Consider the following 27,574-nt stretch of genomic DNA (forward strand, 5'->3'; position numbering starts at 1 on the left):
ATCTGGTGTGAATCCAGTGGAAACAGGCTGGTGTGTGGGAACTGAGAAGCTGGCACAGAATCAGAATGGAGATCCAAAAGGCCCTCTAAAGTGCTGCTCCCCATGTCTGCTGCTTTACTGACCACGAAGAAGTTGGATTCCATTGTGCCCTGTATGGTGGGGGGGTTTGCAGTGAACACAGGCCCTGCTCCCAGTGTAGCTCATCTCCTAAACCACCCACTGCTTGATTCCATTCATCCAAGAAAGCTCAGTAACGAGGTGGGTTTGGGAAGTGGCTTTGTGTGTTGTTAAGGCTAAACTCCAGTGCACCCCCAGGGGATGAGAATTGCAGGACTTGGGCCCTCTGCCTCAGTAAGTAGGAGATTTCATCTCCCCCACTACTCTACCTGGAGGTGTTACGCAGCGGAGAGTTGGGTAACAGTCTCCATTGGCCAAACCATGCAATGACATCGCCTTTGGAGGAATGCAACAAGAATGTTTCAGATGATAAGAGTAAACATGCTACCAGAAAAAAACCTGTGTTTTAAATTCCAGGTGAAGTCCCGGGAAGCAGAAGTCACACAGATCTTTAAGGAGAGACTCAGTGGTGCAGGACAGCAAGTCTTGACTTCATTCCAAAGGCAAGTAACAGCCTTGTCCTGCTCACAAGAGAAGAGGAAAACCAAAATTTATTGCTTGCACTTTATATATTTCTGGGTTCAGCAGATTTTGTCTACTGTTTTTCTCACTTTTTTTTTATTGTTTAAAATAAAGTGTTCAGTTTCCTGATTTTTAAATGTTTATTTTCCTTCAGCTGAGATCAATTAAATATTAGTTCTGCAGCTAGGAGTGTTTCTGGACTTTGGTCCTTTCTTTTTAAAGCAAAGCTTTTGGAGAAAATTTACATTCATCTAAGTATTACCATAAAGAGGCAGGTTAAAAATCCCAAATCAGTCATGCTCTTTGCTTCAAAAGTTCTTCTGGAATGCAAGGAATTTAGTCTGGAACAATTACATTATTTGCAATAGTAACTTCTTAACGAACCCTGGAATAGTTTATGTGGTTAAAAACCTTTTCGAGAGCAATTGAAAAATTATGTTATCCCATCTATTGTTTAAAGGATTCCATGTGGTGCTGTTCTTTGAATATATGGGAAGAAAATGGAGCCAAAAAAAGAAAATTTGGCAGGCAAAAAATAGAAGTGCTTGCATTGGCTCTAAATCCAGATATATACACATTAATGACCTCATTTGAAAGATGTCTATATTAAGATCTGAAAGCTCTTGGTGTTCCCAAAGGACAAGCTCAATGAATGTTGTGATATACCATGAAACTAAATAAGTTTTCTTACTGCAAAATAACCAAGAAATCAGAAATTCAGTCTGTGTGAGTAACGAAGGGCACATTAAGAACACAGTCTTTTGGGTAACCTTGTTCAGCAGTACACCAGAATTGCCATTGCAGGGAGGCACAACTCTGCTTTGTGCTTACACACTCCTTCCTGAGAAGATCTGAAAATATGCCATACCCCACTCAGACTCACTAAAGCTGCATTGCAAAGTTACCTGCACACATGCAACTACTGCAATACCAGCATCTCTACTTGAGTGTCTGCTGAAGGCAGACTTGGACAAAGGCTCCCTCCTGGCAGCTCTGTTATTGCAGCAGGATGTCACAACAGAGTGGAGAGGCACAAGCAAAGCCCATGTCAGTCACTGTGGAGATTTTTTTTTTTTAGGGTTGGGATTAAATGTGTGCGATGGTATTTTTTGTTTGGATTTAGATGTTTATTAGTTTTTATTTATATTATAGTTTTATAAACGGTGAGTTTCATAGCATTTTATTTTAATAAACTAAAAATGGAGTCTTATTTCATTTTTTACAAGGTTTTTAAGGATAAACTGTTTAATTAAGAAATGACACTTAAATTATTTTATTTTTAACTTCATAACTAATTACCTGTGGTTTGTAATGTGGGCTTTTTAATCTAATTATATAATACTATTTAAACTTATGAAGAAGAAGGTGAAGAAGAAGGACTAGCTTCTGTTTTAAAACTTCTGTCTTGTTTTATATATATTACTATATTTTAAAACCCTTAAGTTTTCTACTATGTGATATTACACACTTCCATTTAAACTACACCCCTGTAATCCCAGTTCTATAATTCAATTTTGGAAGTCTTCTCCACGGCCTCAGGTCAAATGCAGTGTTCTCTTGGGGGTCAGTGCCTGTCAACACAGAAAGTCTGAAATTATCAGTAACCAGGGTTCCAGCAAGTCACCACACATTTCTCAGAGCTCGCCGAGCACACCCAATGTGGTCCTGCAAGTGGGGACAGCAAGGGCAGTGGGACACCAGAGAGAACTCTCTTGTTTTTCACTCTCTGCATGAGATTGCACTTTTCTTTTAAAAAACCTAAAATAACAACAGTGTTTCTGCTTCCCGAGGCTGTCTTACACTCAAGTATTGCCTGTAGTAGCAGTTCTCTAAGCAGCAGCCCGTGTGAGCAGTAGCATCTCTTGCACTCCGCTCCTGAATCTTGAGACGGCTGGTTTGTTAACCTCGATGGGATGAGTCATGTCACCTCTGCAGCACTGGGCCATTTATCCTATTTTCTTCCTCTGAGGCACAAGCAGCTCAGTTATCCCATAAATTCTAATGGTTTGCAATGCCCACTTGCCAGGAGAAGGAGGGAGTGTTGCAAGTACTGTAAAATTCTTTGTCCCGTGTGTGTCGTATTAAATGGTGCAGCCAAAAGATTTCCGTGTTAAAGCTTCAACAGCAGTGCTCAGTTTGGAGTGTTTTATTCATCCAAGTGCTGTTAACCCTCAGTTTGTCCCTTTCAGAGCCGTCTTTGGAGACATTTAGAAGGAGGATACCCAAGAAGATAGAGCAGTCTTTGTGTGAACAGTGGGCTAGGCAGCTGAAGAGTTGCCACAGGCTTTCAGGAGATCACCAAATCTGTGCAAGTCCTTCGGATGAACTAGCCTACCCTGTGAAATGCTTAATCCAGGTAGGATTGCTGGAAAGTGTAATTCAAGGCCTTCCTCCAGGTGGGATTCTTCAGTGATTCCTGAGTCTTTTCTGGGGCTGTGCTGATATCTGTATAGACAGAGGTGGTCCAATCCAAATATTTATCAATACAGGTTTAAATACCACATCTTAGGTCAGTGGGTACATCCAGCTAGTCCAGATGTTTCTCATCAATGCCACCCCATCCTTATGAGTCCTTTTATTCCCTTTTTCCCTGATTTCTCCCAAATGCTACAGCAATCTCTCTATTTGCTTCTTTATTTTGCTAGAGTGCCTTTCCCAGACCTATGTTCCTTAGATGCAGACACACAAAATATTTTGTACTTCTATTGCACCTTCCATTGAAGAAAGAGCCTTTTAGAAGAGCTGGAAGAGATGGAATTATCTCCAATATACAAGGCTGAGCAACTTCAAAGAGACAGCCTGATTTGCTTGGGAATGAACAAAAATCAGCAAAAGATAGGAAAAAAACTCTGAACATTTAACTCCTATCTTCCTATAGCTTTTTTTTCCTTTTTTTAAAACTTTTTTCTTTTTTTTTTTTCTTTTTTTTTTTTGCCATAAAGTATATTTCCTTTGCTTATTCATGACACCTTTAAAAGTGCCAAAAATCTTCTGACCTTCTTATGAAAAATAACCAAAGACAAACATCTGGTGCAAAATCAATATTTCTTAGTAGGCAAAAAGATTAAACAAACTCATTTTCTATAGAATCCATCTGATTCTCTCAAAAAGGTGATGAGATAGCTTCCCTACCTCACTCAGGCACCATTAAGAAGCTCCTTTCTCCTCTGAGACCACAGGAGGTTTCATTGTGTTGTTAACCTCCCTCAGATCATCCCCTCCATGCACAATCCCAGTCACATTTACATGCAGACATAATGTCACTCAGCCCACTTGATGCCACTTACATCTCCTTGTTGCTATGGGGAACACTGATAAGGAACCAATTAGCAAATAAAATATGTGAGGCCGAATGTGATAGCCGCTGCTCAGTGGATTTGTGTGTGATAGGCAGTGACATTTCATTTGGCATTTGTCCTTACCTAGCTGAGCTTCTTCCACTGCAACCTCAGCTACATTCTGTGTAGTCAAAACATGCTCTTCTTGGGATTTAGAGGCTTAGACGTGCAACTGTATATGACCCTGGGGAAATTTTACAGCTCTCGGGAGAAGTGGAAGAGTTGGAAAGCGCTTTTGCAGCATGGAAGTGCCAAGAGCACCATCCAGTGCTTGAGCTGAGTAAACACACAAGAACTCGGTGGCGTTGGTACAGAGGCAGCTCTGCTCATCCCATGGTCCAGCTGCACCTACTGGGATGCACGAGGAGTTCATAGGAAGAGACTACAGCCAGTTAGAGAAGGAACTTAGGAGGGAAGGCCGGCAGAGCTGTCAGCCTCTCAGGAGGGCAGGAGACAACCGAGAAGGTCACATCTTTTAAAGAGCAGCTGTATTCTGAGTTACTGGCTGAGGGAGCAAGAGATATAAGGAAGGAGGAAGTGGAGGTGGCAATAGATGGGGCCAGTTAAGAAAAGTAGGTGAATTAAATCCATGATGGAGAGGAGCTACTGCAGAGAGAGAAAACTGGGCCAGATACTGATCCTGTTGTCAACCCTTTGCAGAGTTGAATCAGCAGAAAGAGACTAGGAGGCTGCACTGGTAGCTGAGAAAATAAAGGAGAAGTGACCTCAGCTGCCACTGCACAGTCTCAACAGCCTGGTGCTGTTTGACAAATGTAGGTAGTCCTGAATTTCAAAAATTAAAATAACTTGGAGAAAGGTTTTGCACAGATATGTGCACTAAGTAGTAATTTTTAGTACATATGGCTACAGGCTGTTAATGGGCTAGAGAGAAGGAATTAACAGGGGAACAAGGAGTCCATGGGGCTAAAAATGGGCACAGACAAAAAATAATGTTTTCTCTAAAGAAGTGATACCCAAATAGAAGTCCAAGAAAAAGGATGCAAGTTTTCTGTGGAGTAGGAGCTATGCAATAATCTGTGGAAACTCTGGGTAAACAAGGAAATATGAATTTGGTATATCGTGAACCAGATATTTATTAATCAGAGATGAAGAGAGCTCCAGTTTAGCACAATATTTGTGGTAACATCACTAATATACCCTCCCCAAAACAAGACTTTGGGCATAATTTGGAAATGCTGTAATCCAAGACAGCTCCTCTGTTGTGTTCAGTGTTCCAGGAACAGCTTAGCATATGTTTGCTCTTACTTTTTTTATATTGAACTTGCAAAGCGCAAAGAGAGCAAAACTCACTTCTTTGATTAATATTAAGCAGAGTTTTGTTTGTGCCCTGTGGCAGAAGTGCCCAGATGGAGTGGGCTGGATACTGAAAACACGAGAAGCATTTAGTGTTCTGTGGAGCTCTGTTAAAGTTGTCTGAATAGAACATCTGGTATCAAATATTTGGATAAATCAGTTTCTGCAAGCATTTGGACCTGCTCTGAGTCTGTGCTTTGTTCCAGCTTTGCATTCCCACTCTTCCTTCCTTGTTACTAGAGCCAATAGATGATGGTTTATTGCCTGGTGCAGCCCATTAAAGTCCCTTTGTTGAGGCTTGGCAATTAGCTGAGCAGAAAGAGTGTAAAAATCACTTTGACATCTGCGGGGTTGAAATGGCAACACTGGCCTAAGATCTCCCTGAAAGGATTTTTATCTGTCCACAAGGTGATGCAGAAAGAAGAAAGAAAGGTTATCCAGAGGTTTTGGGAAGATATTGTCTGATGTGTCTGCAGAGTGGGACTCTCTTTGAGAGCTTTTGTCTGTGTAAAAAGTGCGTGCCCACCACAAGGCCCTAGTGGGGATATATCCATGCAACACCTGCCTGCCAGGGAAGGTGACTGCTACCCCACAGCTCAGCACTTCCAAATGCCACTGCTAGCCCAGCCTTATGTGTCAGGAAAATTCCTGCAGAGCTGAGGAATGTGAAAACAGGACCTGCTATGTGTCATAGGGCTGATGCCCCTCGATGGATGGAGGTGCCCATACTGCAGTTACACAACATTTTACAGCCCTGTTCTTCCCAAAAAGCATCCCACTGTTGGGCACAGTGAGTGTGCAGGCTCTCACATCACCAGCTGTGACTGCAGAGGTGAGTCAAGGGCTGGTGCATATGAACCACCCAAATTAGAAATGTTTGAGATGAATCCTTTCACTTTAGGAAGTGTTTCAGCTAAGGAAGGCTGAGTACACAGAGCTACTGTCACTCTGGCTGAGACTTTGGACATTTGGCTTCACTCTTGGACAGATTTTCCTATGAATGGTGTTTTCCCCTGTAAATTTTACTAAATTTACCTGCTCAGAAGCTCTGACTCCTGGATCTATGACCAAAGCTTTGAAAGAGCACCAAATGGGAATTCCTAAATTGCACTCAGAGTATTGTAAACAAACTGTTTTATGTATAGTAACCAAGAAAAATGTCTCACCATGTAACATTCTCTTCTACTAAGAAAATAAGGTGTTTTGAGTTACATTCCTTTAAGATGTCTTGCTACGTTTAAAAGGCTGGATTTCTTCTCTTTTGTCTTGTTTTCAGACTTGATACATCAAGAAAACTTCAGAGGAGTTATTATTGCCTCACACCAATGGTAAGGGGAAAGAGAAGCAAGTTATTCATGTTTAATGTTGTTTTGTGCCAGATGTTTTGCTGGTAGAAATCCATAGCTCCACAGGCATCAATTTCTTCAGGATCTGGAATGTTTGACACAATTTTTTTCTCCTTTCTGGATGGTCTGTAAAGGAAGCTGCTTGATTTTGCAATATTGAATATTCATGCTGAGAAGTTATAAGCAAAAACAAAATAATGAGAGACAGGGTCTCTAATAAGCTTCCTGTCACATGAGGCTGTGGTTCTGGTGAAGCAGATGTGGTTGCTGACTTGTTTCCAAAATGTTTGTTGAGTGGTGATTAGATTCTGTCATAGTGATGTTATATCCCTGTGATCTCATTCAATACAAGTAGTTCTGCAAACAGTGAATATTTTTTTCCTATGGATTTATATCTTGGATTGTGTTTAGGCATGGATTCTCTGATGTCTAATGGGGATTTAATTCATTTTAGCCTGTTTCTTCAATGAGAAATTAATAATCTGTCTTGACTTGGCTGTCTATTTTCACAGAACTTGCAGGAATTAAATATTGTAAGTTCTGAAAATCTGAGTGGTAATTATGAACCAGTTCCAACACTATTTGGGGCCAATTCATATAAACAAACATAAACATGAGTCTCATTTTCTTACAAAAGCAAAAGGTAAGACTCAATCTTTATTACTTTGTATTTCCACATTACCTGCTTGATTCTCTTCTGGTTTATTTGTGATCAACCATAGAAGGTATGCTTTATTTATAAAGCTGTATGAAATATGGGACTTTTTTCCACATTGAATGCATATTAAGTCATCATTAATTTATGCTTGCTATTGGCCACACAAGAGGTCACATTCTCTTTTTACTGTCCTTGCTGGGGCATGGGAAAGAGGTAACATGCATTTTAACTTACATGTTTGCACAGGCAAGTGCAGAGAAAACTAACTCAAAAGGAAAAATTATCTATTCTATCACCAGTTCTGGTGAAGGAAATGTAGAATTAAAATTATCTTTTGGATTGCTGAGTCCAGTTTTCTGCTCCTGTAGTGAGCCAAGTCTCCATCTTTTTAATAAACACCTTGGTGCTATTCAAAAATATGCTCTTTCCTCCTTGTTGTCTCTCCTATTCTCTCAGTTTCCCACTTTATTTGGTGTCTGTTCCAGAATTTCCTTCTTTTGATGGGAAAGAAACCTTTTAATTTCCATGGTCAATTTAGGCATGTTTCTCTTGTTCTGTGAAATTCCTAAAAAATTAATTACTGCAGGTAGCCGTGTCTGTATAGGGAATAAGGGAAGAAAACTCTTATAAGAGGATGGAAAATCTTCACTTGGGTAAATCCTTGAGACTTAAGTCTGTTGGAAACTAGGCTTTAACAGCACTTAGCATAAAGTGTTTGTGTATCTGATACTACCAGGTTTTTCTGGGACTGGCAAATGAATTATTTAGTAATGGAAACTGCATGTGCATGTGTTTGGCTTCTGTAGGTCCACGTGATAGAAAACTCTAAGAGTGTCTGTAGGGATCACAACTGCACAACTTTGTGTCTTATACCCTATGTCTTAACAGGGCTCAGAAAGTCCCTTTTAGCTGGGTAGAAGAGAGAGAATAGAGTGGCAAGTCTCAGCTTTTATTGCTAATGCTTTAATGTAAAATAACATTTATGGCCTGTAGATTTGGTTCTGTGCAGGTCTGTGTGATTTAGAATTTATTACACCACTTCATATTTGTGCATCTCTCTCCAATTCCTGGATATGAAAGACATTAAAGGTCCAAAAGGTTACCTTTATGTTAATAGGTCCAGATATACCCAATATTTAACTTCCCTGGATGAAGGAATTGCAACAAGGGCTGGCTTGTCCTGTTACCATGTGACAGTGTCAGCCCTGTGTGCTGCAAAGCTTCATGGAGCCTTAGAGAATAAAAAAGAAAAAAGCAAAGTGTACGCTCAATGGAAAACAGATGGAGTTTTCATTAGGTATTACTTTTAATGATCTGCTTTAAAAGTAAAGATACACCATTCTGAGCAGAAGGGCCTCATAATGGCTGTGTTTGGGTCCCAGGCTCATTAACTTAGCTACAGATAAGCAAGAATGCAAGATCTTTGTATCATTAGAGGTTCCAGTCAAGCTTGCCTACCATTATTAGAATTCCAAACACAGCAGAACTATTTTGGAGCCTTAACAGTAATTTATCCTGAAGATGTATCTTTATTTAATGATTCAGAGTTGTTATTATGGGCCTGGCAGTCAGTTGCTCAGTTTCTGGAGTATTACCATTTAACCTAGGTCAGGATAAAAATCCTGGAATATTCATTGCAGGGCAGACCTGAGGGCCTGTTCTTTACAGTCCACTTGGGTGTGACTGTCCCAAATGGTGTCACTGGCTGTGAGAGGTGACCCCAGCAGTCTACAAAACCTGAAGATCCCTCCTAAAAAGAGGGACCCTGCAATCTGTGCCTGTGGGTACTAAATCAACTTTTGACATGTAAAGAACAATGCAATCCCAGGGTTTTAGGAATAGATGCTTGCTGCCAAACCACAAGAAATGCTTTTGTCTGGAACTCATGGAGCAGTAACATAGCAGTGGAGGGTGTACCCTTGTCTGTTATTCCCTCTGAGCAATTTCTCAGAGACTTGTTACCAGGATTCAGATAGATTTCATGGAACTAGGAGAGAATTAGGCTTTAATTTCCTTACAAAAGGAGGGAGAGACAATAGAACTCAGCAAAATGTGGCATTTTTTTGTTTCTGTCTGAAAGTTATGCAAGCAAAACCCAGTGCCCATCTTCAGGCAGTACTCTCTAAAGTGAGACTTTTGTGAGAAAATTTGTGTTATCTTTCTTCTGGTGTGAGTTGATAAAACTGCTTCATTTCCTCTGCATATGTGTAAATACAACCTATGTCTTCAGCTGATCTCCAGCTGGGGAGCACAAATCAGAATCCAAGTTTCTCAAAGTTCAAGGAAGTTTGGAGCTGATGTTCTGGTTCAGTGCCACCTCTGCAGAAGAATACCTGCATGACTAATAAAAAAAGCAGCCTCTTGTTTTCACAAGAGATAGACTAGAAGGATCAAGTCCAGTGACAATTTATCACAAACTGCTGATTAAACACTGTTACAGAACCAGGTTTTTCCCACTCTGTTAGAAACCTTCTTTAACTTCCAGACTAGAGTTATTGGCTGACTAGCTTGTTCACATTTAGTATTGTGCCAAAGCTGCCTTTTAGTTTAGATTATTACACAAACAGAATGCATTAGATTTCCTCTGTTTTTTGTGTCTTTCAGAAAAAAACAAACAAACAAACAAAAAAAACCAAAAAACAAAACTTGTGTTCAAGGTCAAATTATTTCCACATGCAATTTAAGGGCAGGGGGAGAATAAGCAAAAGGAAGACATGGTAAGTGAGAGCTTTATAGTTAGGTTTGTGTACCATAGTTACAATGGCCCAACCCTTTTTCAACAACATTTCTGCTCTTCTGATTGCTCCTGTTACCATATGTCCAAGTAATTGCAGTGGATCTCTTTCTGTGTGATTTATTTGCAGACATCAAGGATTTCCCCTTGCTATGTCGCTAGAGTGGAAAAAACAACACTTCTTATACAATTGTTTGTTTCTTCTTTAGCCATTCAGTGGCCTTTTCCTGATTTAGTGTATCTTTTTGAGCATCGGTGGCCAAACCTGAACAAGCCAGTTCCATCATAGGGGTGATTCCAGCATGAGGTGAGAGGCTCCTACTTTAGTTTAGGAAGAATTTTCCCAGGATGAATTCTCAGCAAATTCTAAGCAGGTGCCTTTCCAAAGTGTCTAGTTATGCAAAGCTCAGTCACCCAAGGGGAAACTTGTCCTAAGTAAATAATCTGTATGGATCAATGCAAAAATGCACACTGAAGTGACAAAAGGTTTGCTTTGTACACGGGAGTTAAGCCCTGCACTGCTCGGGGTAGCAGCACGTGGTGTCTGGTACTCCTGGGTGCCATGGTGTCCATGTGTGCACACAGAGCACTGACTGAAGCTGGGGAATTACTCCTGCAGTGTTTCCAGAGTCTTGGGGAAGACAACTTCTCAACAAGGTAAATTGGTATTTGGCAGATCTTTGCTGCACCAAGTATTCCACCAGTGGAGAATTCTGGAGAAGTGATTAAGAGGAAATGCAAGTGACCTCCAGAGCAAGATACTTCTGTTGAAAAGTTGAGTTGTTTAAGATGTGAGTTTAAGAGGTCCTGGATACCTTCTAGAAGTTGTTTCTTAAAGCATCTGCGTGTTAGCACCCTAGATATTTTAAAGTGAGCATGCAAAACCCCAGCATGGATGGGCACTTTTCATGAGCAGGCCTACATGACTCCCTTTAGTCACTTGGCAACACAATAATAGAAATAGGAACATGGGATTTCTTATGTCTATTGTGTCCGTTAGAACAATACTGCTGAGAGCAACAGAGACCAAAGGCCTGGCCTTCAAAATATATGACTTGAAAAGAAAGCTGCATTTTTTGGTAAGGTCCAAATGTATTTCATTCAGCTTTGCTGCTACTCCCAAAGCTTAGTTGTAAAAAAAGTCACACATCTGGGTAGCACTGCCTGTAAATTTCTTCATCCTCATCAGGAACTACTGGCTTCACAATGTTCTGTGTGTGCAGAAAACAGCTTGTAAGAGGTAACCTGAGCAAACTCTTACAAGTGAAGAGCTTAAATATCTTCAATGACCAGCCTGCAAAGTAGCCACAGTCTTTAACTTTATGGATATAACGCTGAAGTCTTGAAATTCTGCATTTTAGCCCTGCAGAGTTCCTCTGATTCTGATTGCTCCCTATCAAATTCCCATGCTGACTCTTTGTTCAGACAGGTCAGCTGCCCAGAGCAATGATGTACTAACTGCTTTTGAGGTGAGTGTGAGCTTGAGTAGGACTCAGGAACTGCTATAAAGGGTTTTGTAGCTATACAGCAATAAAACTTTGAAAACCATTTCTGTACATCATAAACAAAATGAAATAAGCTGTCAGAATTACCATTATTCTGTGCCAAAATAATGTTGCACCTGAATAAATTCTGTTGAAGTGACAGGTTGTTTTCTCACTGCACAGCTGGCATATCCTAGAAACTTTGGATTCTACACTCTGGAGGCTGAATTTATTTGGATTAATTAATATTTAAAATGTTCAATGCTCCTGATTCCAGCCTCAGTTCCCAAAACCATGAGAGAAAAACCACTGCAAAAAATACCCACTGAATTCCAGTATAGACAGGGATCCACAGAAAGAGATAGGGAACTTGGAGACTCCCAATTTGTGCACAGCTGATACAAAACCAGAGTTTGGAGTTCATGGCTGCTGACAGGATGAGAAGGGGACATGACCTGTCCACTTTAAGAGACTGAGGACACCTGGAGAAGGCTACATTTTGGAGGAGCTGACAGACTTCACTGCCTTTCTCTTCTTGGAACAGCCATTCCAAAAAGCCTTTGCAAACTTCCAAGCATGGTGGTGAGGTCCTTAGCATGGAAGAATAAAATAAGAGTGCTCTTGCTGCAAAGCTGCTGTTCTCCTCTGCTCCTAGACTGTTCCTACTCCCAAGCACACAGCTTGCCAGCTGATTTGTGGCTGATTGCCACATGCTCCCAGTTTCTTTTACACTTGTCTGGCACTTCCTTGGCCTCCCAAGCAGAAATAGGACAGAGCAGAGAACAACCACCCCTCATGAACCACCTGGCTTCAGGCACAGAGACACAACTGCCCCCACAGTCTGAGTAACACCAGGATGTGGCATCTCCTGGGGCTCTGCAGGCTCTGAGAGCTCAGAAAGGCAGAGACAGAGACCCCACGGGTGTTCCTTGGCATTCCCACACCTCTCTCCTCGCTTGGTGTCCCTGATGGCCTTTGTAAATCATTAATGAAAGATACTTCCGAATAAATACTTTCTCTGTTATCATCTCCAGTACTAAAGATTAATTTTGCATGAGTCTATGCCTTTACTGTTCTTCAGCAGTGACACAAATTCATTTCTTGGCAAGATTTTATGAATGATGTTCCATATTTATTGTGTATTATGACCTTTTTGGATGATACGAAGTTGAGTCTAGGCATCTGTCTTTGGTTCTGACACTATTTTTCTTCTCTGATGAACAGTGTGTTGCAGTCTATAGAAACCTGTAATTTACAACATTTTTTGAGTTTAAAGTAAGATCATGATTAACATTTTATAAGAAGCAAGGTGGTAAGCAAGAGACTTCATTGACTTTTAAACCCTGGAATCACCCAAACAGTTTTGCATTCCAAGTAAAATATTTGATAGGTTTCACACCAGTCTTTTACCAGTGAATATCACTATGTTGCTGTTGGGAAAAACTGAATTTATTAAGGCAGTATATTTTAAAAATTGGCTCCAGCACCACACAGCTGGAAACAAGGAAAAAGTAATCTAAGGCAGCATGTAAAAAACTGTTCTCTAGTTAGACTGTGTATTTTTAATAACTGCCTCCAACAGACCACCCCATGACACCGATTGCCAGCATGGAAAGCCTGATTGTTCAAAAGTCATGCAAATAACACGTAGATGTTGAAAAGCCAACCTCCCACAATTCACCTCCAACCCATTCTTTTCATCTTTTTCTGCTTATTTCACTTGCTTATTTCCTGGTATCCTTTCTCTCAATATACTGATGTTTTCCTTCAGTACCACCCTCTTTGCCTCTCAGAACCAACTGTAGCTTTTAGCTTTAATGGCAGAACAGGAACTGTTCAGAGATCTTTTAATCTTTCACCTCACATGCCACTTGCACAAGGGCAGGCTACTCACTGCTTAGAGAAGAACTGTGAAAATAGGAAAAAATAGTCAATTTATTAGGCTGGATCACCAAAAAACCCAAGAATCTCTTACTTCTGTTGTCTTGCACTAAAATACATGAAGTACTTCCTGGCTTATAACAAACTTTCTCTAAAGGATATTTACTAAAAGATAGTGTCAATGTGGTGTCATTTCTTTGGCTACTTGGGTCCAAGTTTTTGTAAATGTCTTGTGTTGTAGGCTGAAATATATACAACTTAATCACTATTTTCCTTACTAAAAATGAAACAAGTTGCTAAGAATTCCACAAACCCATAATTAACTTCCCCTTTGAGAACAAAGAGGATGCATTTTTAAAATGTTTTTATTGCCTTCATAACACATGATACAAAAAAAATGTCTTCTGCAGCAAAACACACAAAGAACAGGAATGAGTGCAAACCAAACAAATCAGAAAATAAATTATCTATGAAACCATTTATTTCAATGCAACAGGGAACAGTAAAGTTTTGAAACAGCTTTTCCTCCCCTGGAGAATCCAGAACTTATTTGAGCTCCTGATAAAAGTCAGAATATTGCATTAAACCAAGATTTCAATTCCTTCCTCCCAGAGAGACATAAACAGTGTCCTCACAACATGTTCATTTTGTTGGAATAGAAGAAAAACTTAGTCTTGAGAAAGACTGCAACCTGCTCTGTCCTGCCAAGGCAATGGCTGTGCAATGTGCTCTCCTCAAGGGAAAGACAAGGACAACTTGGAACATAAGACCATGGATTCTACACCATGACCTCTCAGATCTCTATTCCAGTCAGTTTGTACTTCCAAAGACAAGCCTTCTCCAGCTAACATGAGCACCTTGCCCAGATGCTTTGGCAGAACTCCAGTGTCTTATGTTCTGTCAGGCTTTCTTCTCCAAGCAGCCCTGCACAGAGGAATTCTGGAGACATGACCCATACCTTTGTATTTTGGGCCACACCAACATGGTGACACCTTCCTGTGCCCCTGATGCCAAAGTGCAGCTACAAAGCTGCATTCAGATTCCTGGATGTGGTGCCATCTCCTTGGCACCACAGTTCACTTGATGTCAGCCCTTCTTCACAGACTGAAGTATTTGTAGCCTGGTAAATTCTCCTTGGGAGGGTCTGTTCACAGGCTAGTATAGCTTACAAAGGGAAAATCATATTTTTTCTTCCTTGTTCAGTATATTTTTTAATGTTATGAGATAATTGACATTTCTTCCCTCTCTCTGCTCTCATTTATTATGGTGATAATGCTTCTGAAGTACTTGATAAATTCCATCCGAACATCTTCAGGATCTTCCTCTAAGTTGGAATGTATCAATTTTAGCTTGTTCAGTGGATAAGCTTTGAAAATAAATAAGAATAATTAGGTATATTCCTCTTATAAAAGAAATAGTCACAATCATGAGACAGCTCAGCTGGAATTCAGTGGTACACAACGTTTGACACCCCAGGTAACACAGAGCAGGGCAAGGAGAAATGCAGCAGAGTTTGTCAGTGCTGCAAACAAATACAGCCTATTGCCAGATTAAACTCTTGAAAGTTTATTATTATGGAAGTATAAAGTCTGGTTTTGGTTTCATATTCAGTTAAGCAGAATTAAACAAACAGAGCACTGAACTGTGATTTTATTATTTAAGTGATATAATTTTGATTACTTCAAAATTATGGAATGATATTGTTGTATTAAATATGTATTAATATATTAATGCTTATAGCAAACATGTGCTTGATTAAACACTGGAACAAGTTGGCCAGATGGGAGCGTGTTTTTTCACAGCCATAAATAGATACAAATAATTTTGCAGTATCTAAGGTACCTATTGCTAATTTTAAGATGCAGCTCATTAGCCTTTTATTTCAAAGTGCTCATGTTCTTTTGGCTGGCAAAATACAGACTTAAATGCCCTAAAAAGTGTTTGTTACAAAAAAAAAAAAAAATCCAGTGTAAGAACCAAACTATGACTCATGAGGAAATATGGCAGGAGTTCTAATTTCTGGTTCAGCTGCATATACACTTGGAGAAGCCACTGAAACATTCCCTTCCCCTTCCCCATTCCCAGAAACAGGAATATTGCTCACCTTTGAAATCCATTATTTCTGTTTTTTTCAAAGCACTTTGGTGTTCTTTAATCAACAGATTTAGATGAAAAATGCAAGCCATGAGGTATTAACAATTTTAAAGACACAAAGATCAATGAAAACTCTGAGCTACTAATGGAGTTTTCCTTCTCCTTACCCAAGGACAGGTTTTCTGTGTCCGCTGCACTGCCTGGCTTGTGATGTGCCACCAGGAGACACTGACTGTCAAGCAGTGGCTGCTGCTGCACGAAGCATGAGTACCACATCTCGATTTCTTTCAGGTGGCTGGGCAGCTCAGGGTTGAAGATTATTATTACACCATGAGAGTCCTTCATCAGAGCTGGCCAGCATGCTTCAAACCTTGAAAAACACAGAAAACTGAAAGACTGAGAGCTGTAGAGCGAAACATGCACTCAAATTTCCTCAAGTTTTTTCCCCTTCTCAAGAACACGTTAAGTACTTTTTTAACTATAACATCAGTAACCATGCCAGTTATATATCATACTCCAAGTATTTTGACTTATCTATTGTGATAGTCGATCCCATGATTTTCTAATTTGACGATTTTCTGACAATGTAGAATTTGGTCAAATGCTCATAGAAACTTAATTAAACATTGCCCTAAGAATGGATCATTCACAATTCCATCTTTTAGAAATTAAGGCCTCAATCATATGCATACATTGTTTGAAGTCCACTCACATAATTTAATGGAGATGAAGGCAATTACAGAGTGGGCCTCTGTCTCCTGTACCTGTAACCTCACTCCAGGAGTTGTGGACTTTTCTGTTTGAGTCAGTCCTTATCCAAAACAGAGTTCAGGGGTGATCGTGGCAGACTGTTCCTAGTGTTGGATGCTTTACAACAGAAATTATAAAAATATTTTGGGTGAAAGAGTCAGGAATGGTCCTCATGTCAAACAGATCATTTGCTTGAGCCTTAAGAATATCTTGTAAACAGATCTATCAGGAGTTCAGTAACCTGGAGGATGTAACAATGCTGGCTTACTTTTGATCACCACTGCAATCCCAGAGCTCGAATCGACAGCCAGCTCCCTTGTTCCCACTGAGGTTTGGCTTCTCATACTCCAGGATCCTGTGGAGAGGATGGACACGCAGTGGGATGGGATGGACGGACACGCAGTGGGATGGGATGGACGGACACGCAGTGGGATGGGATGGATGGACACGCAGTGGGATGGGATGGACGGACACGCAGTGGGATGGAATGGACGGACACGCAGTGGGATGGGATGGATGGACACGCAGTGGGATGGGATGGACGGACACGCAGTGGGATGGGATGGACGGACACGCAGTGGGATGGGATGGACGGACACGCAGTGGGATGGGATGGACGGACACGCAGTGGGATGGGATGGACGGACACGCAGTGGGATGGGATGGATGGACACGCAGTGGGATGGGATGGATGGACACGCAGTGGGATGTGATGGACGGACACGCAGTGGGATGGGATGGACGGACACGCAGTGGGATGGGATGGACGGACACGCAGTGGGATGGGATGGACGGACACGCAGTGGGATGGGATGGACGGACACGCAGTGGGATGGGATGGACGGACACGCAGTGGGATGGGATGGACGGACACGCAGTGGGATGGGATGGACGGACACGCAGTGGGATGGGATGGACGGACACGCAGTGGGATGGGATGGACGGACACGCAGTGGGATGGGATGGACGGACACGCAGTGGGATGGGATGGACGGACACGCAGTGGGATGGGATGGACGGACACGCAGTGGGATGGGATGGACGGACACGCAGTGGGATGTGATGGACGGACACGCAGTGGGATGGGATGGACGGACACGCAGTGGGATGGGATGGACGGACACGCAGTGGGATGGGATGGACGGACACGCAGTGGGATGGGATGGATGGACACGCAGTGGGATGGGATGGATGGACACGCAGTGGGATGTGATGGCACCCAGCGGCACAGCGGAGCGCGGGGCTCTCGGGGCTCTCGCTCACCTGACCCCCTGCGTGGGGCTGTAGCTGCAGATCCCTTCCGTGCTCTCGGACACGAAGTTTGCCAGCACCGACTTTCCAGACTGGCACAACGCGGGGGTGAAAGACACACATAAGAATTGAATGTGCCACAGCCACAACGTCGGCGCTCACCCAAGTCCCCCGCGCCATCCCTCCCGCTCAGCCCCGGTGCGTGCAGGCCTGGTCCCGCTTCCTCCTGCCTCCCCTCCCTCCCTCTCTCCGCCGCAGTGGCCCCGCGGGCTCGGCGGTGCCGCTCGGCCGCTCCCGGGGCTCCGGCCGCGCTCACCTCACGGGGCCCCACCAGCAGCACCTTGGCCCTCAGCATGGCGGGCGGGCACGGCGCCCCTCGCGCCGCCGCTGCCCGGCAACGCGCGGCCATTGGCTCTGCCGCCGTCACGTGACGGGAGGGGCGGGGCGCGGCGTGAGGCGGCGGCTGCGGCGCTCTGGGCTGTGCGCGCTGTGTCCGTGTCCGTGCTGTGCCCGCTTCGTGCCCGTGCTGTGCCCGCTTCGTGTCCGTGCTGTGCCCGCTTCGTGTCCCCGCTCTGTTACCGCTCCTTCCGCGCTCTCCTTACTGCTCTGTCCCCTTCATGTCGCCTCGCCGTCCTCTCAGTGTCCCCGCTCCGTCCCCGCAGCGTCCGTGCTGTGTCCCCATCGTGTCCCCGGGCTGTGCCCGCGGCGTCCCTGCTGTTGCCTCACTGTGTCCCTGCTCTGTCCCCGCAGTGTCCGTGCTTTAACAGAACCAGAGCAAGCAGTCTTAGGCTGCGCCAAGGGAATTTAGGTTGGCTGTTAGGAAAAAGTGTTTTACTGAAAGAGTGATAAAGTGCTGGCATGGTCTGCCCGGGGAGGTGGAGTCACCATCCCCGGACTGGATGTGGCGCTGGGTGCCAGGGTTCAGTTGAGGTGCTGGGGCTGGGTTGGACTCGATGATCTTAAAGGTCTCTTCCAACCCAGGGATTCTGTCTGTGAATTCTGTGTGCTTTCTCCCCACTGTCCCCTCGCTGTTCCTCTGCTCTGCCCGGCCTGCTCTTGGTCTGCTGGAACAGATGTGGTGTCACAGCAAAAGAGCAAAGGGATCCTTCACAATGAATGTGCTGCTGTGGCCCAGGGCAGCCTTGGTAAGGGGGAAATCCTCCTGTCACTTCCCAGCTGCTCCTTTCAGCAGGAGACAGGATTTCCAGCCACTGAGCTGTGTGACCCCTGAGCACTGGCCAGAGCAGGAACAGCTGATGACTTTTGAGGGCAGAAGTGGGAGAAAGTGGAAAGTCCCTCTCAGACTGTTTTTCTGCCCCTAGATACCAATCTTTGAACCATGAGAAGATAAAGCCCATGACTCCTGTGTGACCTTTCAGGGTCCAAAAGTCAATGAAAGATGGAATAGAGACCACCAAGCCCACTGCTGCACCCCATTGCTGGCCACATCCATGCAATGCTGCATTGGCCCCAGTGCCCTGGTAGGCAGCCCTGGAGGGATGAAACAGGCAGAGGTCAGTGCCCTCTTCCAGAACCTTCTGTCAGTGTGGTCTTCAGACCATTCTGCACTGCTCTGGTGTCCCTCACTAGCTCCAGCAGTGCTCTCCTTCCTTGTTTCTTTGCAATTTTAACTGCAGATTCTCCTTGGAAGGATGACGAAGCCAACATCTTGAAGATTCTTATTAAGGCTTGTTAGGAGAGGCAAGAGACTTTTTGAAATAGCAGCTTCTAAGGAAATAAAACATCTGGCTGACAGATGTGCTGCTTCAGAGCTGTTTAGTGCCCAGGTACAATAGCACTTCTAGACAAGCTTTCAAAGAGGGCCTCTAGGCGCTACCACAATGTAAATGTTTATTACCAGTACTGCTAATAAATGTGAACCAGAAATGCTCTGCTCTCACTGAGGGGGTACAGTCTTCTCTATCACAGTGGAGACTCATTTGTTGTTTTACTCCTTGTTTAGGGATAGTTTACAGTGCTTCAGTGTGGCAATGGCATCCCAAAATTCACACAGTATTTTAAATATCACAAAGCCCTTTCTTTTCAGGTTAGTGGGACTAAGACAATGAAAAGGCCGTAGCTGCAACTACCCATGGATTTGATTCTGCAGTAAGAGACTGGATGTGTGCTTTCTGTTTGCGTTCTGCGTGATTCAGGACCAAATTCACAATGAGCTGGGACAACTCATAGTTAATTCTTTCCACAGCTTTGTTGTTTTCCACATTTCAGACCCGTGACTTCCAAAGGAAAGACAGAAAGGGTGGCCCAGAGAGAAGAACCAGCACAGCCTCAGCTGGCATATGGTATTAGCTGACACTAGCACATGAAGAAAAATGTGTTATAATGGGTCCTATTGTGGACACCAGCACAGAAGAGGAAGGAAAAAAGCATAAGAGGTAACTGAAACTGGGTAAAACTGGCTGTTTGTGCAGCTGCCCAGAAAGCAATTAGGATTAATTTTTAGATGGAGTGTCAGATAGGGTTTTTGTGTGTTTATATTAGCCACTGAAGAGTAAGGAGAGCACAGCTGACTAAGGGTGCAATTTTTGGATTTATCCATGTGATTTAGGGTTTGAAGTCACTTTAGAAAGTGGGAATTAAGCTTTCAAGCCACTTAGGGTGACTGTTTTCAAAGGCATCTAAGTCAAGTACATTTGATGTTATCAGCATCTGCCTGAGGCATATGGGTAAAACTATGTTAGTGCCTGGTGTACTGCTTGCTGAGAGCACTTGTGTGTGAATCATTTTCCTTTACTGATTTAAAACTCTTTGTCAGACTGCAGCAGAGAGGAAACCCCAGCAGTAAGTGAACTACTTCCAGACAATGCTGGTAATGGTCTTTATGTCTTGCATTAGATGGCAGGTTTTCCACCATAATGTTTTGGTAGCAAGCAAAAATTATCATCTTCAGGTGATTTTCCTTGTGAAGTCCTCCTTCTTCCCTCAAAAGCCAAAAGCCACTGCAAGGTATCAATAATATTTGTTGATATTAAGAATAAAGTTGTTCTTTGCTCTAGAAATGCCAGTGAGAACTTGAGTGAGAGATGCAGTGATTGGTGTATGAGGACAAGTGATGCTTTTTGCCTGAATTGCAGATCAGAGGATATTTGCCTCCAAGGTAGAGACCCTCTGGTTTTATTGGAAGCAGCAGTAAAATGTATTGCCAGTCAGCTTTCAGATAATACTTGAGCACTTGCAAACCATTCAGCCTTTCAGTATTTTAAGTTTACATTGTATTTCATTTATTCAGCCTTTCAGTATTTTAAGTTTACATTGTATTTCGTTTAATGTGGCACATAAAAATTTTCCTATGAAAACAACTCAAAAAAAAAAATTTCATAAGCTTTTGTGGCTCGGTATTGGTGCTTTGTTTAATGTACTGTAGCAATGTTTCCAAACTTTGGGAAACACGCCCTGGAGCACTCCAGTTGTGTGTGAAAATGCTGCCTGGGTTAGAAGTACAACCACATGGCACAGCTCACCATGAAGGGCAGGCTCTGCCTGGTTGCTGTGTGTTGCATGACATTTATCGTGTGTGTGCAGAAACAGCTCTTCAGTGGGTGCAGCCAGGGACCTGCATTACATAGGCCATTTATTTATACTGGTTCACCTGGAGGCAAGGCATGGAATACAGGAATTGAGAGGAAGGAACACCTATTTTTGAACATTGTAGGCTGTTATTAAAAATTAAGGAGAAAATCAATTTTGTAATCTCAAATCTTGTTGGTTAAGCAGCTCAGGGCAGGGATATGTCTCTGGGGCTCAAAGCCTAGCTGATTAAGTAAATGATGGTTTGGATGAAGTGTGGCTGCTCTCTGGAAAAATCTTTGGGTGGAGCTATGGCAAGAGACCAAAGGGAAACAGGACATTAAGGTGCATTGACAGGGGTGCAGTGCAGCCTTGCTCTTTGTCATGAGTCTGTGGGGTAACACTCAGTTCAGTCTCTCTCAAGAAACCTATTCTGGAATCAACTGGAACAGCTCATGCAAAACCTTATTGCTTTATTCATGCCAACAGAGTGTCAAGGACTTCAGCTCTTACTGATCTGTGGCCTCTAAGTCCTTCCCAGGGGAGATAAGGATCTTTATTTCCATTATATAGATGGAGAAACAAAGCAGAGATATAAAAACAAACCCAAGGAACCTGTCTGCCTCTATGGCCGCCCTAAGAAAAGACACCAAAGTGTTCTGATTTTTGAGTTGCAGTACGTGAATCCAGAACTTGGAGATAGTTTCTGTGGTTTAAATCTTCAGGTGCAGCTGCAGATGATGCCTCTGATAGATGTTTTCCTTATTCTAAAGTCCGTGGAGCAACACTAACACCTAGTGGCTGAATGTGCCAGTCTGATCCTCCTTTCTTTCCCTCCTTTCAAGAAGTAGAGTTGGAGAGCATACGGTGTGATTGACAGCTTTGACTTGCAAGGCCAACACTTAGGATCTCCAGGGATTTGCTATTTTCTTTCAACCTCCCACCACATTCTGTTTTCTATTAAAAGTGGTAGATGAAATATGAAACTCTTCCTCCCACCTCCCAACCCCCTTAACTTTTCTGGCTTATAGAGGAGGTTGTTCCAGTCCATCTTGATCTGTAGGTGGGTGGGCTGTGAGTGACCAAGTCTACTGCTTCCAGCTTGGAGCACTCAGATTTCTGTAAGGAATCCAAGCTTTTTCATTTTCTTTTCTTTTTTTTTTTTTTTCTTTTCTTTTCTTTTTTTTTTTTTTTTTTGGCCTGAAAAGGATCAAGCAGATCATCTGGTGGAGGTTGGTGACCTCAGTCCATTTGATAATGTGGTGTTAACTTGCCTGCATTAAGGCAGACCAAACCAATCAGTTCCAAGAAGTACCATTTCCTAAAATGTGGTGTGTGGGATTGTTTGCCACAATCTACTGGGACTGCTAATTCATCAGAGAGGGACCCCTAGAAAAACAGCATTAGGGAGGAAAGAACCCACAGATGTTTATTGTGTTAGCAGGAGAGCCCTTCAGAGGGTCTTCACTGCCCCTCACAGGGGAAGGTTTCAATTTTTCCATGGAAAAAAAAAACATTAAGCAAAAGTATTTCTGCTTAAGCCCAGATCATTTGCATTTGTAAATAGAACCTCAACTCTTTGTGGGAATTACAGTACTGAGACACTCTGGGTTTGCCATATTCATGCTGTTTAATTTTAGGCTTCTGGTTTAGGTATTCTGAATTACCATTGGAAGCATCTGTTTAGGAGAGTCTTCACTGCCTGCTGACAGAGCCTGAACTCTAATTTACACTGTGGATATATGCTCTTTTACATATGACATCAATCTGTATCACCACTCAAAGAATAGTATTTGCCTCCCTTCACATCCCCAGTTCTTCATCCAGCTTCCTCCCAATTACCTGTTTAGATGGAACAGATTAAATTGAAAACTAGCCTGATTCCTCTGTGATAAAAAAAATAAAATAATCAGCTCTATGAACCCATTTACTGGAAAACTGCACAAAAGCCTGGTGCAACAGAAGGAAGGCAATGAGGACTAGTGGGAACATGGGCAAGTGAGACAAGGATGGGACCTTTTAGCTGCTGTGGAGATATACATGGAATTAAGGCATGCATATATACATATCATTAGTCAGACCTCCTAAATCTGGTGTTCCCAATACCTGTTTGTGAGGGAAGGCAAAGAGAAGCACATCCTGATGGTGAGAAATGAGGAATATTGTGCTGGGATGTGTTGGGCAACCTTTACTCTTAGAAGAAGGAGTGTGGCAGCCTTGTTAGGCTTGGTGAAAGATCTTCCTTAATGTTTGGTAAAAATGCTGTCAGAGGTGGCAGACCTGAAAGTACTGAAAGAAGACAATCACAGGCTAATTGTTATTTGTGATTCACAAGGACTCTTGGATCCTTTTCTATTAGACCCTTATGCTTTTTGTTTTGAATACAGAATTTCAAAGTCAGCTTTGTTTCTCAGTGGCAGCTGTGGTGTTTGCCACCCGTGTTGGTCTGGGAAGAGACAGCATACATTAACATTGTCTGTTCTGGTTATTCACTCAAGCCAGACCTCAATGGCTTCTTAGAAAGAAAGGAAAGCAGTGTGTAGTGTCTTTAGAGGGACTGCCATGGACCCTATAGGAGAGGAGAGCCTACTGACAGGAAGATGTTGTTTTCTCTCAATTTCATTCTCTGTTTTGACTCATGTATTACTTTGCAGTTTATGGCCAAACACGGGAGTTCCTTAACCTCATGATCCTTCCAGACATTATGTTTCTGCTGACATCCTGGGTCTGATCAGCTGTCTTTTCACATGTCTCACATTCATTTTCATTTAAGGCTCAATTACCTGTTGGCAATATGCCACCAGTGACAACAGATTTATACCAGTAATTAGTACGTTTTGAGAAGCTTGGAATAAAATCCTTGCTCCTTTGCTTAGGTACAGTGATGAATTCTTAACTCTATATCCTAAACTTTAAAATATTTATTCTTGATAATTTTGCCTCAATTCCCTTTAAAACCCAATAAAAGTAGTTTCCAATGGTTGGCTCACTTGCAAACTCCTCATTTGAAATTCCGTCCTTAATATCTCTGGGCTACAAAAACCCCTGTGTTAGACTGGCCCTCTGAAAGGGGGCTGCCACTGCAGGAATTTGTCAGAGGAATTTCTTTTTTTTGGCAACAATCAGTTTAAACCCGACTGAACCTCCTTCCACTGCAGCAGGTGGGGCTTGAAGCACTGTGTTGTTTTCTGTATTTTAAACACCATGAGGAATATCTTGGAAATATAAAAAGGAGAGTAGACTGGATGCTGTGAAAGAGATCATATTTAATACAGATTGTTGATCATTTAGTATTAAGTGGTTCATTATTTTATTGTTCTTCAATAATTTGAGAGCTTAAATCTTCTACTTTTGGCTTGGCTAGTGATGCTGTCCTGAGCTGGGTTATAAAAATACTGTGCTTCACCTAAGCACAGATTGTTATAGTTTTCATCTTAATTAGCAAGCTGCAGATTTAGATGGATTAATACAATCACTCTTTCTTTCTTTTGCCATAGAAGTTCAGAAGTATAATCTGTCACTTGTGAGAACATAAAGAATTGGACTGGAACCATTCCAAACTCTTTACTGTAAGTGTTCAAAGATTTAATGGAGTCCTCAGTCATAAAATCTAAAATTTGAACTAGACCTTTATATTCTCCATTCTTAAATTCACTATTTTTATGTCCAGGGGATTTCCTGTTATACAAGTATGTACGGAGGCCCTTTATTTCCCTCTGTGTGTGTTTTTTAATTAAAATCAAATGTGTATGTCAGTGGTTGATTGCACTTAACCTCCTTAGGTTCATATTTCTTATTTAATTACATTACATTTTAAGGTTTAAGGCTATATATTTACTGCAGTTAATAGCACACCATATTTTAATGAAGCTGTTATCTTCTGCAAATATATACAGAACAATGGAGATTGATTGTATAGGAGCTTTTGAAGAAATTGTATCTCAAAGCCATTTAAAATGAATAAACACAGTGGAGAGTTTTTGTTAATGTAGTTCTTCACCTAACACAGCTTCAAAATTAAGGAAATGAATGGTTGGGTTATCAGGGACTGCACCTCTGTGGTCACAGGCCCAGCTGGAGTGTCCCAGTCCCAACAAACCAGAAATGCTCCAGAACTGCAGCACCAAAGTCCACTCACCTCCCAGGTACACTGGCCAGGATCCCCTCTGCCCTACCTACAGCTCAGCTCTGTAAATCCACTGTCAGTCCATTCAGGGAAGGCTCAGTACATGAACAATTGTTATCTGATTTTACTGAAACATCTGAAAACAAGGGCAAGTATTACCTAGAGATCATGTCCAGAAAATCTGGGACAAATCTCCTTCTCCACTAGACTGCAGCCAGCTGAACACCTGTTTTCAATGCAGAACAGGGCATCACCCTCCACTGGGGCACTGCACTGGGTTTCTCACAACAATCTGAGAGTTAAATACTCTGAATTGAGCCAAAAAATGCTGGGAGACACTTCTTTCCAGGCACAATGCAAGGCTGATAGTCTTGTCCTACCATTCCATCACATACCAAAAATCTCCTTAGTCTGGTCAAAGGCTTTTATTTCTTTTTTTGGGCAACAATCAGTTTAAACATTTCATAGTATCTTGCAGACTTTAAAATTTCCTTTCTGCCAAAAACCAATTTATATATCTTTTTAGATTACATCTCATCTTGCTTCTTTTATTTTTATTTCTCTTCTTTCATTGTTGTTACTATTTATACCATGTCATTTTTATTCCATTCCTGTTATCCTCAACAATAGCCATGATACATAACAGAGCACTGAACCCTGTGTTACAAAGGGAGGCACTGAGAGATTTCCTGATGGCTCTGGTAGGTCAGGGAGTTCAACCAGATTCTTTCTGGGTGTAGACTGACAGCCCATGTATCCTTCCTGCCTGAGACCCTCCTGGCATGAGGGGCTGTGAGCCAGTGTAATCCCAGAGGATTATTTGGGGATTGGATTTGCATTTGTAGAGAGATTGATCTCCCTTAGGCAGAAGAGAAAACAGAGAGATGGAGAGCATTTCTTGTGGTAAAATAAATTTGTGTTCTGTGTGTGGAGCTGGATATAAGTAAAATACAATTTAGTAGCTCCAGCTTGAGTCATTTGAAAATGGAAGCGAGGCCCTGGAAGAGGGATGGATTTTGGAAACCAAGCCCATGAGGTGTGGAATACGTTGCTGACAATGGAGTATACTGTGAACACCTAAGCTAGCATTAGTGTACATGTGCTTGGCCAAGAAATACTTGGAACCTGTTGCTTTGCAGTGACTTTATCCTTTAATGCCTGCAATCTTTCGTATTTAGCACCTTAGCTGCCTTTTTATTGCTTCCATGGAGGAATCTGTCAGGTTCGAGAGAGGAGATTGGGTAGAGAGCCAGCTAAAGAGCAGGACAGTGCCACTGAATAGTGCTGGCTTGGATGATTTCTCCCCTTGGAACAAGGAGACCAAATTGTTCATAAAGGTAAATTGATAAATCTGGAAAATAGTCTCTTTAAATAATCCACAGAGCTCCCAGCCTAACACACAGCTGTAGGAAAAAAAAAAAGGGACTCCAACAACTGAACAGGATGTTAGGCTGCATTATAGTAAGAACAGAATATATATCAAAAAGGTGTTATTGTTATTACCTAAACCACTGGTGAGTTCATGTTGAGAGTGCTCTTTTCAGTACTGCTCACTCTACCTAAGGAGGATATGATTAAGGGATAAAGCAAGGAAAATGACAGCAATACTGTGCCTCTCAGCTTTGAGTTATAAAGCAAGACTGAAGAGCTTTGGTATTATCTTGTTTAAAAAGAGATCTTGCAGTGATTTTAAATGATTTTAAAATAATGAAGGAGATTAATCACATTGAAACAGACAAAGTCTATGAAAACAAGAAGAGTTAAATTGGAAAATAGGATCTTGGGAAAAGAATGAAGACAGAGAAGGGAGAGGTTCATGTGAATGCTCCAATAAATATGTGATATCAGTTATCAGAGGAGTCCTGTGAATCTGGATGTGCAGGGTAAGGTGAAGCTAGAACTGTAAGGAAAATAGGAGAGTGACAGTGGCATTGTGACTGTTGGCCAGTAACACACAGGCAGTGGAAGCCACGCTGGAGCAGGCTCTGGGAAACACCTGCAGCAAGGAGCAAAAGGAAGGTCCTGCAGCCTGGGTGGTAGGTCCAACATGGGCAAGGATGCTGCAGGGAGGCACTGACTGACAAACAGTTTGCAGTGTGAAGACAGAGGCTGACAGGTAAGCAGCTTGTGGAACAAGGCAGGAGAGAGAAGAGGGAGAAAGCACATGGCTGCTGTTAATCCACCTGAACTTCAGACACCTAAGGTGAAAATACTGGAGGCAATTTCAGCTCTTAGCTGGGCAGGATCTTGCTGTGGACGTGGTGGTCCATATACAATGGGACCAAGTGCAGCAAGTTTCAGCTTGCAGCCCACACATTTTTGAAGCACCAAAGCCAACTTCTAGGGGCCCTGTGAAAGATAGTTAAGAAAAGCAGACTATTGTGGTTAGTCTTTGTTTTAATGGCCCATGGAGAAAGTTCCTACGAGATTA

The 27,574-nt window shown here is 42.4% G+C and overlaps 1 protein-coding gene and 2 long non-coding RNA genes across 6 annotated transcripts; 2 read left to right on the top strand and 1 right to left on the bottom strand.

The window, feature by feature from the left end:
* The first annotated feature begins 2,448 nt into the window (after positions 1-2,448).
* On the top strand, positions 2,449-14,161 carry LOC137485636 (uncharacterized). Of its 2 annotated transcripts, XR_011005406.1 has the most exons (6): positions 2,449-2,995; positions 4,638-4,750; positions 5,700-5,868; positions 6,568-9,881; positions 10,024-11,502; positions 11,791-14,161. It is a non-coding gene; the product is annotated as an uncharacterized lncRNA (long non-coding RNA). The 2 variants fall into 2 exon arrangements; XR_011005405.1 differs by lacking the exon at positions 4,638-4,750.
* IFT22 (intraflagellar transport 22) lies at positions 13,742-17,883 on the bottom strand. 2 transcript variants are annotated; one of them, XM_068210227.1, is made up of 5 exons: positions 17,806-17,883; positions 17,502-17,581; positions 16,507-16,593; positions 15,656-15,858; positions 13,742-14,760 (listed from the first exon to the last, which is right to left on the bottom strand). In XM_068210227.1, exons 1-5 carry the CDS (start codon positions 17,842-17,844, stop codon positions 14,612-14,614), a joined length of 558 nt encoding a protein of 185 aa, XP_068066328.1. In that variant the 5' UTR covers positions 17,845-17,883; the 3' UTR covers positions 13,742-14,611. The 2 variants fall into 2 exon arrangements, with proteins under 2 accessions (XP_068066328.1, XP_068066329.1); XM_068210228.1 differs by having other exon boundaries at positions 17,830-17,859.
* Positions 17,884-18,575: 692 nt separating this feature from the next.
* On the top strand, positions 18,576-27,157 carry LOC137485637 (uncharacterized). Of its 2 annotated transcripts, XR_011005408.1 has the most exons (4): positions 18,576-19,276; positions 19,719-19,885; positions 24,515-24,586; positions 26,322-27,157. It is a non-coding gene; the product is annotated as an uncharacterized lncRNA (long non-coding RNA). The 2 variants fall into 2 exon arrangements; XR_011005407.1 differs by lacking the exons at positions 24,515-24,586; positions 26,322-27,157 and adding an exon at positions 21,743-24,097.
* The last annotated feature ends 417 nt before the right edge of the window (positions 27,158-27,574 follow it).

The sequence above is a fragment of the Anomalospiza imberbis genome, chromosome 20 (genome assembly GCF_031753505.1).
Source record: "Anomalospiza imberbis isolate Cuckoo-Finch-1a 21T00152 chromosome 20, ASM3175350v1, whole genome shotgun sequence".
NCBI classification, from domain to species: domain Eukaryota; kingdom Metazoa; phylum Chordata; class Aves; order Passeriformes; family Viduidae; genus Anomalospiza; species Anomalospiza imberbis.

Bases quoted from the DNA above. Each gene is read 5' to 3' on its own strand.
- IFT22 (XM_068210227.1), bottom strand. From the start codon at position 17,844: ATGCTGAGGGCCAAGGTGCTGCTGGTGGGGCCCCGTGAG. The intron at 16,594-17,501 runs GTGAGCGAGAGC...TCCTCTCCACAG, and splicing joins AGCCCCACGCAGGGGGTCAG to GATCCTGGAGTATGAGAAGC. The intron at 15,859-16,506 runs GTAAGCCAGCAT...GTGTTTTTCAAG, and splicing joins GATTGCAGTGGTGATCAAAA to GTTTGAAGCATGCTGGCCAG.